This window comes from Leuciscus leuciscus (genome assembly GCF_965113295.1).
Source record: "Leuciscus leuciscus genome assembly, chromosome: 9".
Lineage (NCBI taxonomy): Eukaryota > Metazoa > Chordata > Actinopteri > Cypriniformes > Leuciscidae > Leuciscus > Leuciscus leuciscus.
The window spans coordinates 37,218,816-37,236,675 of record NC_138733.1 but is presented as its reverse complement, the minus strand read 5'-3'; the positions used below and the strand labels follow the sequence as shown (position 1 = coordinate 37,236,675).

The window sequence follows — 17,860 nt, the reverse complement described above, 5'->3', positions numbered from 1 at the left end:
CAGACCTTTTGCCTCTTCGGGGGTGCTTAATAAACTGGTAAACTTTATATCCGTAAAACAACTCAGATGAACTGTAATAAAGTGCGTGCTCTCCCTTCCATTACTGCTGTCGCCAGTATCAGTCCGGAGACTTAGCTGGATCACGATAGGTGGTACAGTACTGATCCATCCTTAAGTAACAACTTGTGTTGTATATGGTCCCTTTGTATTGACCCTCATTCACATAAGTCATGTCACTTTGCCTAGAATCTGCGAACGGCTTGTTCCGACTCCGAGGCACTGCTTATGATTTATGGATATTAAAAAAAGCAGTGGGTGGATTTTACATCATTATAGGATGGTTGTGTACACACACTGCCAATACATTTATGTTCAAACATCATGTAAAAGTGAATTTTGCATAATAGGTCCACTTTAAAGGCAGGAGTTAGTGATTTTCTCTTTGTCTTTTGTTCTTTGATTGTCAATTTAAAAGACCTTACGCAAACAATGCATATCATATCCGATTTTCTCTCAACTGTTTACGTTAATTTAAGATTTTTCAACTCATTTAAGACTGGGCATTTTGCCATCATTTTGTATGTTTTTGTCTGTTCAAGATGCTAGATGCTAAAGAGATCTTAAATTGGTACTGCCACGCTGTCTGTGAAGCTGCTTTCTTTGTGAAACAGCCGCTTCACAGACAGCCGCTTCACAGACAGCGCGCCAATACCAAATTGAGTTCTCTTTTGGGTCTTATCGCTCTTGAATGGTTTAAAAGGCCTTTAATTGGCTGATAAGCCAGTATATGCCTTAATTTAATTTATTTTGTTTTCTTTTGGCTTTGGGGTGAAATGTGACCTGTACATGCTTTCATGGGATGTTTAGATCTGTCTCTAAAACAATGGGAAATAAAATGAATCATTTCTAATATGCTTGGTACAACACATTAAGGGCATGTTCTATTGACCATCCACTGTTGAGGGATTTCATGTATTGAATATTCAGAATGGGTCCCATGTATCAACACCTGTGGTCACGCATAAAAAGTGTCCATGACTAAATGAACTGCTCTTTGTTGACGGTGTATGGTGGATAAGATGAGGGTGGAGTGGGATTTGTGTGTGTGTGTGTTTACATAGGCTGGTGCTCAGGTAAGCTCAGGACAGCTGTCCTAACAGGCACTGAGACAGACCTATCATTAGTAGTGGGTGCAACCAGATTCCAGCAGACTTAAAAATCTGCCTCTCCAACACATGTTTAACCCTTCCTGTCCTCTTCCTGTCGCCTTCCATAGAATCACAACTCTCTCTTTCCCCAACTATCCTGTTCCAATCACATTAAGCCATGGCACACTTTACTGACAGATGAGCTGTGCAGTCAGCACAATCTTTGACATGTGATAACATGAGATGCTATGCTATGATACATGCAGCGCAATAAGACTTATTATAAAAAATAAAATAAAATGGAACATTAGGCATGCCTGCAGGACATGGCTGTAAATTGAGTGCTCTCTATTTGACAGCATAATTTATGATTACACAATTGTATGGTCTGTATACTACGGACAAAAAAATGTTCTACCTTCAACTAAAATATATCAAGTGTAGCAAGCTATAAGGAAAAATAAAGGTTCCAAATGAAACTACAGTTTCTATGAAACTATAAGTTTCAAAGTACTTTTTTATTCTGTTTTAGCTGTGGACTGTACACTCAAGACATACACACGTGTTGGTAACATGTTTTTGCCAACAACAAAACGGCAACCAGTTTTTGGTCTGACCTGGGTATGTGACAAAATCTGTAATGTAGCTCTTTGTCTAGCCAAACAGCTATGATACTGAAAAAAATTAAAATAATAATCTTAATGGAGAAGTATATGAACATATTACCATTTGGGTAATTTGATGACAGCAATCCGTATTCCTGCAAAAGCAAATCTGTAATGCTAAAGAAATATGTTAACATATATTAATTGCTAAGGTTAGTGGTTCAGTCAGGAGTGAAAAAAATGGAAAGACCTTGGACAACAAGATGTTTTTCTATTCATGTTCAAAAGGTCAAAAAGATTTCACTGCTTTCTTGAATGCATTTAAATGTACTGAAACAATATAAATTATTATTGTTGTTTTTTTGTAAGGCAAGCACACTATTTCTGCTATCAGAACAACCTCTAACCCTAAATAAAATTAAATTTCCACATAACTCACCCCATACTGTTTACACAACAGATGTGAATTATACCTCAAATTATGCAGTGTTGCTTGTAACCACCCAGCAACATCGCAGAACATCCTAGCAACCACATGGCAATGCTTTTAAAACACTTATCAAAATCTTTGCAACTGCAGTGCAACACCCTGGCAACCACCTAGAAGTGTGGCAGTGACTTTTCTTTAGTTCAAGCTCAATTTTCTTCAGTAAATGTAAAAACCTAGTTATTCACAATTGTGGCTCTAACAAATGTAATGTTGCCTTGCGAAAGTAAGCAATTACTACAGTAGTGATGGTTGTAAATACTGTGCGTGGGAGGCCTTCCAATTGCATCAATGTATTCCACCTTAAACAAATGTAAGAAGCTTTATGCAAACACAAAACATAAGAAAAAGTTTTGTACCACAAGGGGAATTGCAAGAGCAGGAATTCAAGGTTGCTATATAGGAATATTTCCTCGCAATCTTAGTCACACCTCAGAAACAAGCAATCCTCTTTCCTGTCAAATGGGACTGTCAGACTGATAAAGGAGGGAAATAAATGAGAGAAAATACAAAACACAGAACAGAGAGAGAAAGCTCAAGTTACAGGAAAGCCCCTAACTCCAGAAGAACACACAAAAAGAAAACAGAATTAGTGAGAAGGACAGCGAATCTGACTCGTCTATCCTTATCACCATTTTCTCTCATGTATTTCTCTGTTTCTTTGTCCTTGGTTTTCATCTTCAAACAAGCCCCATCTTTTTCTTTTTTTTTGAGCTTTATTCATGACATGTGCATAAGATCATAGGCCTGATGTTTATGGCTGACGAGTTTGAAGTGGTTAAAGGAGTAAAAGAGGAACAGCGGGTGGAGATGGTGGGGGATGAAAGCAAGTGAGTGATAAGCATCAAATGCCAAATAATTTGAATTAACAACAGGTCTAAGACAAAAAAGTGAACAAACAGCTGTCAGAGTGTTCAAACAACCTAATTGTTCAGAACAAACAGATTGAAGTATCCTTAAAATGTTCAACCCCCCAGCAAGAAGTTCTTGTTAAAACTTTGAGTTTAACAATCTAATGCATGAAGCCAACAGCAATAACAACTAGGCTATAAAAATACCACAGAACCTGATTTCACCAAGTGCAACATGTTCCTGGATCCACATCTGTGTTGATCCTGGAACAACATTCCAATCAACCAATCAGATTTGAGGGACAAGATTATAGTTTGTCAAGTTTAGGCTTACAACCAGGGTTAGGTGCTTCTACATCAGTGTTGTCATTTAGGGATACTGTAACTTATGGGTAGGATTAGGGTTAGGGATAGGGATAGGGTTAGGACTACATTTTCGGCCTGGAATGTTGTTCCAGGATCAACAAAATACGTTGAACCAGGAACGCATCTAACTCTGCAAAATCATGGACATGCTAAAATACCACACATAGTCTGAGCAAAAGGCATGTGATATAAAACTTCATGTTTTAAAGAAGATTGGCTTGATTAAGTGGTGGAAATAACGGGTGACGGGCACAGAACGGTAACAAACCTCTGAGATATTTATAATTACACATCCACCACAGGTGTAGCTGGGGTTTCAGGGATGTTTAGATTACTATAAAAGAGAGCTCACATATTCACTTTTCTTGGAAATATTTAGCTATTAGTTCTATTTAAATGCTTCCGTTTGTTGTCATATTATAATAATATAATAAAACAAAATGAAGCATGTAAACTGATATATCACTTTAAATACTTTTCTAAAATTATATTTTATTTGGCCTATATTTTATTATATTATACAGAATTGATGATCACAAGGGGATTGTTTAAGGCTCCTTGCCAGTAAAAAGTTAGTAGCCTATAATTGACAGTACAAAACACTTAATTGTTGTCCCAAACCATGTCAGTGTAACTGCTTAATTTTTTTCATACTATATTATATTACTGTAAAGAATTGAACTGTCCAGCTGAAGATTTTGTAAATAATTTTTTTATAGAATTTCTTGGTAAAGACTGGTACTCGAATCTGGTAAAAAGATTCTCTGGTAACCTAAAATGTGCTTAATTTAGTGACTTCTTAATTAACTTTATTGCTTGTTTTCAAAAATACGATTTAATACCACTAAGTTACATCAAAGGTCAAATAACATAGAAATGGCACATTAAAGTTAAAAGTTACAACTGCATGATGAAACCATTTTTTGTGAGTGTTTACATACACTGTACAGGTCTGGTATAAAGAATGTTTTGTTTTAAGTAAATAAATAGACATTTTATATTAGTGTGAGTTTAAAGCTGCAGTCCGTAACGTTTGGCACTCTAGCAGTTAATAAACAGAACTGCATTTGTCTTGAGGATGAGCAATGTAGCTGGAGCTACATCTCTTTGTTTATGTCTATGACGAGTCACGCAGGTACTGGGCTATTCCGCAGTGGTACGACCCGAACCAGTCTAAAATAGTCCCAATATACTGTAAACACTTATTATAGGTGAACCGTCGTGATTCAGGATAAGACAAAAACATGGTTTGAAAAATGAATTCATGATGTACTCGCTTATTATATACATTTTGTACATTTTGAACACAAAAAAAGTAATGGACTACAGCTTTAACTTATTTTAGTATGTGAAAAGAAACTGAGCACAGATACAAGAAACAAGAGACATGAGACTACCAAAAATCGGTTGCAAGGGAAATAGATTATACTGTTGTGGACAGTCATTATGTAGTAATTATACAGTTAGACAGTGATTATTGTGCAAAAAAAAAAAAAAATCACCATTCAACACTGTCATGAATGAATAGGACATGATTTTAGATTATTCTTTAAAGAAGTCAGAAAGAGGACACCTCCAAGTTCTTACCTTGCCTGATGACGAACTTGTGCACCTCTTTGCCAAAGTAGTCCTCATCTTCAGCCTGCAGAGGGACAGTGTTCAGCTTCATTTCTTCGCTCAGTTCAACAGTGCTGTTGTACAAAGAAAGCAAGGAATCTGGGATCTTCTGTCCATCGTCGTCTATCTCAGATTCTGGCTCTTTGGCCATGCGCAGTTTGCTGAGGATCTGACCACGGATAGCCTCTATGCGTTTCTTCTTCACCACCTCCAGGTCCAGAGTCTTGCAGGTGGACATACTGCCCGTTCCAGCCACCATGCACAGGGCCGTCAGTACCAAGCAAACGAACCTCATGGTGCCAAATCTGTGCCCAAACTGTCTATTGGAACAGTTTTAAGTAAGGAGAGAGGCTCACCAAGAACCTGTAATTGACGTAGAGCCTTTGGATCAAACAAACACAGTAGTGTTGCAGGTTATGGAGGTGATGCTACCTGATGATGATTCTGGAAACCACCTTGAATAATAGCCAACAGAACAGCTGATGTCTGTCTAATATGGGAAATTCCTGACACATCACCTGTTTCAGAGCTCCATCCAGACAGCACAGTGCAGTTTAGCCAACCGGAGCAATCGCTCTCCCATATAAACAAACTTAGAGACACACAAAGACCATGCAATTAGTAGGCTACACAATGAACATATGTAAGCATAAATCTGTAAAAACAAAGAAAACATATACACACATAAACAGAAACGGTTTTCCTTTCGGCACAACTTTATCACAGACTCACTGCTAGCAGTGCAACACAGAAATGCTTGTTTAAATCCATGTGTCTGGACAGACTCTTTTTCTCTCCTCTAGTTTCCCGCTGTGAAAACATGAAGAGGTCTGGATATAATGGCACGTCTGTAACCTTGTTTTCTCACTAACTTTCCTCTTTACTCAGTTTTATTTTTACCCCTCCAAGCTTCTCTGGTCTTGATGCTTTACTTGATGTTTTGTCCTCTCACACAAAAACCTCTAAATAAGTCTTGCTTAACTATTTCACTAAACCAGACAACCTCATCTTGTTGCATCCTGCATTCGTAACAAGACAAAGGGCTGTGTCCACTTAAGAAATCTTAGATTGATTTTCCGGAAGCATCCAGATAATCAGATAACAGTAATACTTAATTTAACATGCAAACATCATGTTAGGAAAAGAGTTGCTTTTAGAGCTCTGGCTGTAAACCAATCAAAACATAGTAAAGAAGTTTAAGCAAGTTTAAGAACTCTATGCAGAGCAAAGGCTTCACAATCCATCAGTAAAAATAAGTAACAGTGTTTTTTAGATGTTTAACATGGCTCTTTAAAGACTACAACCACGTTTTCTCTCCAAACAAGATTTTCCCACTACAAAGGCAAGTGGAAAGATTCATTTACATGGCTAACCAAACACACTGCTCTCATACACATCTCATTTCACTGAGAGGAAATGAAAGGAAAACAGATTCTCTTGGAAAATACCCTGACGTTTTGGCTCTGATGATGTCAGGAAAATCAAACTAACCACGTCCAACCCACGAGCTTCGAGTGACAGATGGAGTAAACAAAAAGAGCGAAACAAATGAACCGTCCATGAGTGGCCAGGCAGTAAAAGCACGTGAACCGCAGCAGTGACAGCAGTAAATGTAGTGCAAATGTTCCTTCTCTTCTCGACCTTCTTTTCTTCTGTTTGTCCACTTTAATGTCTTTTGGCTTCAGTAAAAAAGTCCTTCAGACACTCCTTCTCTCTCGTACAGCATTCTTTTTATCAGCTCCCTCTTTTAACACACTCCCTCTCTTCGCTTGTCAGAGCTTGCTGGTGACAAAATTAATTGTGAGAGCTTTACGTTCCAATAACTTCTCTCTCCCACTCATGCTCACTCACTCACTCTGTTTTCGGGTTGCTGTTGCTTCACTATAGAGCCGAGAACTCTCCGCCCAGGAAATGAGGCTAACAGACTCTCTCAAATCTGCTCCTCACACAGCACTTCTCTTATACTGGCCAGGAAGCCCTTTGCAGCTTTTGGGGGACACACACATACACAAAAATACACAGTGAAAGGACAGACAGTTCAATAACATGGGCATGACACTAATGTCTGGCCAAACTAACCACACACCTTATTAAATGAGTGCCAAGGTAAGATGATGACAGGCACACTGGAATGCTCTCTATTATACAAACACACTCCCAACCTGAATCCCGACGAGCTGCACAACTGAACACTGTTATGAAGGCCACATTTATGTAATGCGGTGAGCTGATGTTCACTTTGCTGTTTATTTTCTGGCCTCTTGATTGTCATTAAATAGATGTGAAGCTGAAATATTAGACACATGTGATCCAAATCCACATTTGGCTGGCTTGAGCATTAGACATTTTTTAGGAGCATCACGATTTTTTCTTTAATAACAATGTCCTCTCTGTACTGAAAGAGCTGAAGTAGCTTGCACCTTAACAGAATTGTTTATTTTAATTATTCAACCTGCACAACACTCTCTAAAAAACAGTTATTTGCATGTTCTCAGATAATCTCACTGCTTGATTAAAGGGAATCTACAGTATAGTATACTTTGCTGGAAAAGAATTCCATCATGCATTTCCACAAAGCATCCATAACATTAGTAAAACTTTAGCACGGTTTTCATTTGGATTTTCTTTGATTTGTTTTAAATGTCAGAAAATGAAACAGATTCACATATTGTGTTTTCTGAGTTTTGGGATGGTATAGAGACATAGGTATAAAGAGACTATTTCTCATAAAATAAAGCAGCTTCAATTTGTTTTGACTGCATCCATTTTCATGTGTGTCTGGCACCCCCTTGTGGACCTGAAGAGCAGTTAAATAATCTGCTGATTTCAAGTCTTGAAAGTGAATTCATGCAATTTCAAATACCTATTACTAGGCTACTATTTATACTGGCCTGCCACCAAATGAAAAACTATAAAAAAAATAATGAACACTTACCGTGTCACGCATTTCTGTGAGATCAGGTTGGATAGTCACACCACATTAGACTGCTCAAAACATCTTTGAAAGCACCAGAGTTATATCCTAGTGTTTACTACTCAGGAAGTCACTAGTATTACCATACTTGTATGGATCTCGGCATGTTGGAATAGGATGAAGTGTTTTAACCACAGAAAAAAATATTAGTTTTACTACAAAATACTCTTAGAAAGTAAGTTTGTTTCTCTTTCCAGAAATTCACAATTTCCTAAAACCCCACACTATGGCTTCTCTATATCAAATATCTAAATGTAATGTTACATCAGGTTACTGTAGGACAAGGTCTAACTCTGTCCAACACCATTTGTGTTTGTGGGTACAGCCAACACTGACCTGTGATCTTTCTCACAAACTGAAGCCAAGGAAACCAGGCTCCAAAACAGAGAGATCATTAGCTGGCACCAGCATGCACTTTTGATCCCACAAACTCAAACTGGACTGTGAATCAGAACATGGTCCTGTGTGTGATTATTTCCATTGTGCTCATGAAAGTATCAAAGTAGCTATAGTCCTTCTGATCATTTCTTCAACTGTGCTACCCCTAGAATTGTTAACCTATGTATTTGTTAATTGTGTATTTGTAAAGAGCTCTTTAATTGAATTGTTTCTGTTGGAATTAGAGAGCCCTCTATTTGAAACTGTTACTGGTAAAAATGGAATTACAGCTCTCTAATTGAGAGATCTCATCCTATAACAGAAACTGATTAGAAGGATTTACATCAACAGTTGAAACAGAACCACACAGGCACACAGAAATGCAGTATAGAAATGCACACAACAAATCCACACACAATACATTTATGCTTTGGAAGAATGCACCAATAGACTGTTATATGGTGTGCGAAAAATAATAATTGTGATATTATAAAGATGTCAGACTTTATATTAGGTAAACTACTAAATATGCTAACATTAACAAGACTATGGATTTCCTCTGTAACTGTTATTTCTTAAAATTTCCCACATTTACTGCTATACAAAAAAATGCTGGGGTGTTTAAAACCATGTTAGGATCAAATATAGACAATAGCTATTAAGGGGTCAGGATTAATAGGACCTCTTATACTTTTATAGGACTTGAAGATCTCTCTCCAGAATTCCTGTTGTGGCAGGTAAAATCTTAAAGGGATACTCCACTTTAAAATGAAAATTATGTCATCATATACTCACCCTCATGTTGTTTCAATCCTTTATGAATTTCTTTCTTCTGCTGAACAGAAAGGAAGATATTTAGAAGAATATCAGTAACCAGACAGTTTCTGGTCTCATTGACTTCCATAGTATATTTTTTTCCTACTATGGAAGTCAATGAGACCAGAAACTGTCTGGTTACTGATATTCTTCTTAATATCTTCCTTTCTGTTCAGCAGAAGAAAGAAATTCATACAGGTTTGAAACAACATGAGGGTGAGTATATGATGACAGAATTTTCATTTTAAAGTGGAGTAGCCCTTTAAAAAAACGGTCAATGACTGTCAGCTATGGCTGCCAAACAAAAATAAAGTAAACTATCCTAATTTAAATTAAGTGCAAAAACTTTTACAGGAAAAATCCTTAAAAGTTTTATAGAAAACAAACATGCAATTAACTACATGCATGATTTGCTGTGACTATACGTTACTGCATCAGCAACTACACAGTCACTGTCAGTTAAATAAAGCAACATGCAGCATATCATCTGTGTTTCTTTGCTCATCCTGGACTGAAGCTCAGGCTCTACTCTTCAACACAATGGTGACACACAAAACACACCATACAGAAATACTTTAAACCCCAACAGAACATTAAACACTACCAGATCTCTCAGGATCTCAGCATCTTTACTTACTACAATCCAGACTTTATTTCTTTCATACAAATTAACAGAGGTTTAGAAGTTGATGATTTATTGAAAAGAATAAAGTTGTATGTAGTCATTATACAGAAAATGTTTTGACAGGATCATATAGACTCACTTAGACATCAACAAGCAGCGTATATGAATCGCAACAATGGTGACAATGAAAAAAAATTCTGATCAACTCTGAACTACTATAAAGTCACAAAAAGGCTTTGTTGATTGTCACCATTGTTGAGATATATATGTTAATTTTTGATATCTCTATACTGCTACACTGTAAAAAAAAATTACATCCCCAAGTCAAAAATGTCAAGTGACCGATAACATCTACATTTTTCAATTAGTCTGATGTATTATTTCTCATTGAGCCAATGTTAACAGACTATTGCCACTGTTGCCTTTGGCTTGCTCAGTTGGGGATATTTTGGGGATATTTAATTTAATTTTATCAATCAATGAATTCCTCTTGAAACAAACTTTGTTGTATTATTTTAATTTAATACTGTGAAGCTGCCCTAGAGCTAGATAGGGGATCACACTTCTCAGCCTCCCTGGGAAAGTCTATGCCAGGGTACTGGAGAGGAGAATCCGGCCGATAGTAGAACCTCGGATTCAGGAGGAACAGTGTGGTTTTCGTCCCGGTCGTGGAACACTGGACCAGCTCTATACCCTCTACAGGGTGCTGGAGGGCTCATGGGAGTTTGCCCAACCAATCTACATGTGCTTTGTGGATTTGGAGAAGGCATTCGACTGTGTCCCTCGCGGCGGCCTGTGGAGGGTGCTCCGGGAGTATGGGGTCCGGGGCCCTTTGCTAAGGGCTATCCGGTCCCTGTACGACCGGAGCAGGAGCTTGGTTCGTATTGCCAGCAGTAAGTCAGACTTGTTCCCGGTGCGTGTTGGACTCCGGCAGGGCTGCCCTTTGTCGCCGGTTCTGTTCATAATTTTTATGGACAGAATTTCTAGGCGCAGCCAGGGGCCGGAGGGGGTCGGGTTTGGGGACCACACGATTTCATCTCTGCTCTTTGCGGATGATGTTGTCGTGTTGGCCTCATCAGACCAGGACCTCCAGCATGCACTGGGACGGTTTGCAGCCGAGTGTGAAGCGGCTGGGATGAAAATCAGCACCTCCAAGTCCGAGGCCATGGTTCTCAGTCGGAAAAGGGTGGCTTGCTCGCTTCAGGTTGGTGGAGAGCTCCTGCCTCAAGTGGAGGAGTTCAAGTATCTTGGGGTCTTGTTCACGAGTGAGGGAAGGATGGAACGGGAGATTGACAGGCGGATCGGTGCAGCTTCTGCAGTAATGCGGTCCCTGTACCGGTCTGTCGTGGTAAAGAAGGAGCTGAGCCGCAAGGCGAAGCTCTCGATTTACCAGTCAATCTACGTTCCTACTCTCACCTATGGTCATGAGCTGTGGGTCATGACCGAAAGGACAAGATCCCGGATACAAGCGGCCGAAATGAGCTTTCTCCGCAGGGTGGCTGGGCGATCCCTTAGAGATAGGGTGAGAAGCTCGGTCACTCGGGAGGAGCTCAGAGTAGAGCCGCTGCTCCTCCACATCGAGAGGGGTCAGTTGAGGTGGCTCGGGCATCTTTTCCGGATGCCTCCTGGACGCCTTCCCGGGAAGGTGTTCCGGGCATGTCCCACCGGGAGGAGACCCCGGGGAAGACCTAGGACACGCTGGAGAGACTATGTCTCCCGGCTGGCCTGGGAACGCCTCGGTGTCCCCCCGGAAGAGCTGGAGGAAGTGTCTAGGGAGAGGGAAGTCTGGGCATCCCTGCTTAGACTGCTGCCCCCGCGACCCGGCCCCGGATAAGCGGTAGAAGATGGATGGATGGATGGACTGTGAAGCTGCTTTGATACAATCTGTATTGTGAAAAGCGCTATACAAATAAACTTGACTTGACTTGACTTGACTTGACTATTGCAACAAGAAAATGTAAAATGTAAATGAAAAATGTAGATGTTATCGGTCACTTGAAATTTTTTATTTGGGAGGGTTAGAAATTTTTTACAGTGTAATAAAATGTACCAGCTCAAAACATTTTCTGTATATATATATATTTTTTTTAATTCAGATTGTAATGGGATTTCAAGAGTCATGTGAAAAATAATGACATCAATCATAGACTTTGTATAAAGCTAAACTCCATCTATATATTATGTAACCTAAGCTAATATATTCAGAGATTTGACTGTCATATCAGTGATTCAGTTAAGGCAACCAGAGTACACTGTAAAAAAAATTCTAACCTCTCCAAGTCAAAATTTTCTAGTGACTGGTCACATCTAAATTTTTTAATTGGCCCAAGTGCAGTTCTTTTTGCAATAGTCTGTTAACATTGGCTCAATGAGAAATAATACGTCAGACTAATTGAAAAATTTTGATGTTATCAATCACTAGAAATTTTTGACTTGGGGATGTAATTTTTTTTTTTTTGCAGTGTACAAAACAGTTAAAAGCTTAAGGGTCATATGCCCAACTAAAGCAGACACTGATCTCAATCATGGTGACATCAAATTTCTGTTAAAAGTGTTTTTCTTACAGTGTATGTTCCGTTAATAGGGCTGCCATTGACTCCCATTCGGGAAAAATAAGAAGAAGAAGAAGAAAACTAACGGATACAATAGGGGTATGCCCTTTTTTAGGGCTTGGCCCCTAAATATATTTTTTCCTCATAAAATTTTCCGTGGACCTCTAACACCCCCTTGTGGCCTTGAACCCCAGTTTGACTTTAATCCATGATAAAGGACACAAGAAATGTAAATAAGTGTAATGTAACATTATAGAGCTATTATAGAGCCCCAGTGCACAATCAACGTCCACATAAACCATGTACGAGCCTCACGGAGAGGTGGACAGTGTTGCTGTCAGTGATCACTAACACCTGCTCACTGAGCTCAGAGCCGCTAGCTACAGATACGTGCCGTGGATGAGACATTGAGGTGCAGCCAACAGTTCTTGTTACTGTCATCACGTCGTCTGTTCGTAAGAACACTTCTAAAAGGACTCAAATGAGTGAACAAATCGACGACTCTACGGTGACATTTCCATAAATTGTCACTGATCTAGAGGAATGAATGCTTATGTCTACTAGGATGGAGCTTTCTCGAAGACAATGCCTCAGGAAAGTGCAGGCACTAAACTAAAATAACTGCGTGTTTTTAGCTCATGAAGAAAACTTGCGACTGTATTAAATTATGTTCAGAGTCAAAGAGGAAGAACTGTTATTCCTTAACGAAGAGGAGAAGAGAAATGCTTTGTAATTTATACGAGTCATTCCTCGGGTAAGGTAAGGTGACCAAGCAACGTAGATTGTGCTTTTAAATCACATTTACATTTTAGCTTATTTGAATTAGATATGTCAGTCATATTGCGATTTTAGCAGCATGGTTTTATTTTAAAATCCTTCTCATAAATATTGAATTTTGTATGTATTAAATAGACAGAACATGAAAAAAACGTATTTTTTCCCAATGCCCACTGGATGACAACTACATTACAGTGTCTGCAGTCCTACTAATGGCTAACGTGCTTTATTTGTGTTATTTTAATAGTTTTGGAAATACTTAATGTAATTGTATTACTATTGTAATTGATCATTTTAGCATACACTGTACAGTTTTGTCAGATAATATCTAAATTAACTGTTTTATTCAAGAAAAAAATGTATGTATCTAAAAAAAAGATTGGATATCAGGTTATACATCAGCAAAAAATAAACACGTGCAAACTTATGTGGATAGGGGAGAGCGGGGCACAACCTAACACTTTTTGGCTTTCTCAGTTTGTGTATATCTACTTAGGGTTCAGAATATACATTTTTCCCACATTAATTTCCCACGTCATTTGACACATGACCATATGACAGCTTAAAATGTTATCTGACCTAAAAAAAAATTACAAGACAAACTAAAATATTTAGTAAATTAAATGCAATTATTAACTTTTTAATATAAAATAATGGATTTTTTTAATAATTAAAATTAAATACATTTTTGAGTTTGATTTTTTTTTTTTTTTACACTCCACAAAACACAACTATACAGCATAGTTCAAAACATAATAATTAATAATTTCTGAACATTGATTCTCAGTCTTTATTCACCTCTTTCTCATGGTTTCTCAATACAATTCATAAAAGTTGTTAATGTGAATTATATCACTAACATCCTAGAATAGCATAGTTCTAATTGGGGCACATTGTAACGCAGTGTTACAACATGCCCCACCTGTTCAGATACTGCTTTTTGAAAACTATAAAATAGGCATATTTGGACACAAGGGAATGACACATTGGGCCCTATCTTGGGTACACCGACACATGTATCATTCCTATTTTGCACCCGCGCACAGCGGACTTTTCCCTCCACAGACGCACGCCGGTAAATGAGGAAATTAACTTGCGCTCCCGGGGGCGGTTCAGTGAAAAGAGGAGGCGTGTTCCGGCGCAAACGTTCCCTGGTGCTATTTTGCCGTTCAGAAAACAATTCCGCCACAGACTAGGAAAAACCTAGTCTAAAGTCAGTTGTGCATTATTCAGATGCTATTTTAAGGGCGCATGTTTGGCCATAATGTAGCGTGTGCACAACGCGCATACACTTTGCTTCTCTCATCTACACAGACGCAGCAGTTCCCATTTTTGCAAACCATACATAATTACAAGGAAAGATATTACCACACAAGGGAAATCATTGTGGTGTCCATGAAGATGTGAAAAAATAGGCATAAATCTAGCTTACACGTTTACCCAAATTACTAGACACCTGTTTAACCGAAGCTAATTTTTGGGTGGGTTTCTCCCATCCCCATACAATGTCACTTCTCTGTCTTTTACGGCCCTGGCGAGAACGTTGGTCTCCTCGGCTGTGAACCGCTCCTGGCGTGCGCCTGGCAAATCCACCATGGAACAAGCATGCCTGCTTTTAAAGGGAATGTGAGATGACGCTCTGATTGGTTTATTTCACGTTACGCCCAAACCACACCTATGAGTAATGTAGCTACTTCAGACCAACCCATTTTAGATTTGCATTTGATACTTGCGTTTCAGATTGTTAATATAGGGCCCATAGTGTTTCTCCCAGAAATTAAAATTCTGTCATTTATATTGTTCCACACCATATGACTTTGTGTGTTTGTTTGTTTGTTTGTTTGCAGTATGTAGCCCTTCATGATCTTTGTGAGATGGATAAGTATGAGAAACTGGCTAAGATCGGCGAGGGCTCGTATGGAGTTGTGTTCAAATGCAGACACAGGGACACAGGTCAGATAGTGGCCATTAAAAAATTTGTAGAGTCTGAAGATGATCCAGTCATCAAGAAGATCGCATTGAGAGAAATCCGCATGCTGAAGGTACAGTAGATGGTAGATATAGAGATTGTATGCATACAAATCCCCAAACATTTGCACAATTATACAGAAACATTTCCATTTTTATCCATATAGCAGTTGAAGCATGTGAATTTGGTGAATTTGCTTGAGGTCTTCAGGAGAAAGAGACGCCTTCATCTGGTCTTTGAGTTCTGTGAGCAAACTGTTCTAAATGAACTGGACAAGCACCCCAGAGGGTCAGTCATATTCTCCTCATTAAAAACAAATCTAAATCTTAAAAATGACAGGAAAATAAAGCAACTTCAGTAAGATATTTGGCCCCTATAGAAGATTATCTTGTGTTTTTCTTCTCCTTTTGAACTTTTCTTTCCTTTTTCTTTTTCCTTTTTCTGATCTGACCTAACGTTTTTTCGTCAACAGTCTTGTTTTTCAAAGCTCTTAAGCTGGTCAGGCCACAAAGGCTGTGGCTGCCCAGCATTCTCTCTCTTTCCCAGAAGGCCTTTCAGTCGTAACCTTAGCTTCTCTTGAAAACAAAGGAACTGGTTGCCAGGGACTACATGCCCATGGTTACTACAGATAAATGGGAGCTGCAATGATCTTTAGAGAACAAGAGAATTTAACTGTTGTTAGATCCTGCCAACTACAGAATGCCAAAAAGGTTTAATCAGGAAAACCTAAGGGCATTTTCAGACCTGCATTTTCCTTTTCCGATACAGAGACTTAATTTGTTACAATGTTCCAATTTCTTCTTAGTTCGCTTTCACATGACAACAATTCAGAGTGTACCAAAATGTTTTGCAAGTCACATGTGAGTAAAACTGTCCTTTTATTGGTCATAGTTTCCTCTGTGTCATCCATCAAGATGTATTGACTATTCGCTCTGCAATATATTGTGGCTTTATCTGTAGCTGTTGAGATGCACACAAACACACAAATGAATGTAGCCGTCATTTTGGTGCGATTGTTTTGGTGCGGATCCGAGTGCGATTGATGTGTTCATATATGCATAAACAAACCGAACTAAGGGAGAAAACGCATTAGGTTCTGGAACAAATGAGCCAGGTGTGAAAATGCCATATAGTTGATTTATATCTGTTTCTTGGTCTGCAGCCTTAGTCTTTATATTAACATTTGTCCTTTTTTCTCTCTTCAGGGTTCCTGAGGCACAACTTAAGAGTATTGTGTGGCAAACTCTACAAGCTGTGAACTTCTGTCACAAACACAATGTTAGTATGCCCAGCCTCTTTTTTTTTAGCCTACCAATGTGTGTCAGTTATTACTTCTACAGACAACTGTGAAAGGTTGCACTATTAAAGAGCCTTTTGGGAGGAATGAGGAGACAATTTTTTTCAGTATTATGACCTACACCAGACTTTCCGTGTGCTTTAATGTGAAGATTTTTCAGTGGCTCTTTCTGCAAGTTATGATATGCCATACCAGTAGGAGGCAACAAGTGATTGTTTGTTTGTGTGCGTGTGTGTTTGTGTGCGTGTGTGTGCGTGTGTGTGTGTGTGTGTGTGTGTGTGTGTGTGTGTGTGTGTGTGTGTGTGTGTGTGTGTGTGTGTGTGTGTGTGTGTGTGTGTGTGTGTGTGTGTGTGTGTGTAATAAGCGAATCATTGATTTATTCATTCAACCGATTTTATCAAAAACATTGATTCATACAGGAACAATAGCCAAAATAGTTGCACAATTTATCAAAAATTTAAGTTACTCAATATTAACTTTTTGTTTATTCAACTTTTACTGTGATATTGCTTACCTATATAGGAATATGACTAGCTGTGAAACATGAAAACATAAAAACAAACTCTTAAACAGAATATGGACCTTAATTGGAAAATGACATGCAGCATGCACGTCACTACATACAGTCGCTGTGTCTGAAACTGTCAGAGTAAGTATTACATTTGATGAAGAACTTACTAGGTATGGATACATATAATCCTTACTACAACTGCCATATTGTCATGTGACCTACCACGTCATATGTGCAGCTTCCATGCATTTACAAATGGTCTCCTGTTGCCTCATCATGGGATTGTAATGTCCATTGAATGTACACTTCAGAGTCTTGGTGGAAGTAGTAAGTCATGAATACTATGAATTTGGACACAGTTCAGATACTGCTTTTTGAAAACTATAAAATAGGCATATTCGGACACAAGGGAATGACACTTATTGTGCTAGATTGTTGCTAGATCGGTTCTATTGCCTGTGGTAAGATATTAATTATAATTTTTTTAGAAAGAAATGGTCTTTTTACAAATCCCTGCCTTGTAGTAGTGTATGTGTATTTTGTGTATGTATCTCTGACAGTGTCACTCTTTGTGTGTGTATACTAGTGTATCCACCGGGACGTAAAACCGGAGAACATTCTTCTGACCAAGACTGGTGTGATCAAACTATGTGATTTTGGCTTTGCTCGCATCCTCAGTAAGTGACTTTGTCTAGCTCACACACTCTCTTGCCATTTATGTGCATTTAGCATCTGCACTTCATTAATGACTTATTTATACGTCCTACCTATATCAGCTGTCATGCGTCCTGAGCACACTTTCAGAGCAGCGTGAAGCCTCACAGGTGCAGTCAGCCAGTCAGGGTCAGCTTACATCATCCTTGGGTTTCAGTGTATAGGCTAACACA

The 17,860-nt window shown here is 38.7% G+C and overlaps 2 protein-coding genes and 1 long non-coding RNA gene across 10 annotated transcripts in view; 1 reads left to right on the top strand and 2 right to left on the bottom strand.

The window, feature by feature from the left end:
- tgfb1a (transforming growth factor, beta 1a) overlaps window positions 1-6,948 on the bottom strand; it is a 34,991-nt gene extending 28,043 nt beyond the window's left edge. The window contains exons 1-3 of one of the 3 annotated variants that reach the window (XM_082180686.1): window positions 6,566-6,948; window positions 5,593-5,666; window positions 5,045-5,455 (exon numbers count right to left, since the gene is read on the bottom strand). In XM_082180686.1, coding sequence (XP_082036812.1) covers window positions 5,045-5,369 — 325 coding nt within the window. In that variant the 5' untranslated portion in view covers window positions 5,370-5,455; window positions 5,593-5,666; window positions 6,566-6,948. Of the gene's footprint in view, window positions 1-5,044 lie in introns of all 3 variants that reach the window. The other 2 variants (XM_082180685.1, XM_082180684.1) reach the window with 2 other exon arrangements.
- LOC309506814 overlaps window positions 1-17,860 on the bottom strand; it is a 360,589-nt gene that overhangs the window by 82,783 nt on the left and 259,946 nt on the right. The window lies entirely within an intron of this gene.
- The window catches only part of LOC309506744 (cyclin-dependent kinase-like 1), a 115,668-nt gene continuing 110,618 nt past the window's right edge, over window positions 12,811-17,860 (top strand). For 4 of the 6 annotated variants that reach the window (XM_082180694.1, XM_082180691.1, XM_082180689.1 and 1 more), the window contains exons 1-5: window positions 12,811-13,178; window positions 15,044-15,238; window positions 15,332-15,453; window positions 16,371-16,443; window positions 17,560-17,650. In XM_082180694.1, the coding sequence (XP_082036820.1) occupies window positions 15,071-15,238; window positions 15,332-15,453; window positions 16,371-16,443; window positions 17,560-17,650 (454 nt within the window). In that variant the 5' untranslated portion in view covers window positions 12,811-13,178; window positions 15,044-15,070. The remainder of the gene's footprint in view (window positions 13,179-15,043; window positions 15,239-15,331; window positions 15,454-16,370; window positions 16,444-17,559; window positions 17,651-17,860) is intronic. The other 2 variants (XM_082180690.1, XM_082180693.1) reach the window with 2 other exon arrangements.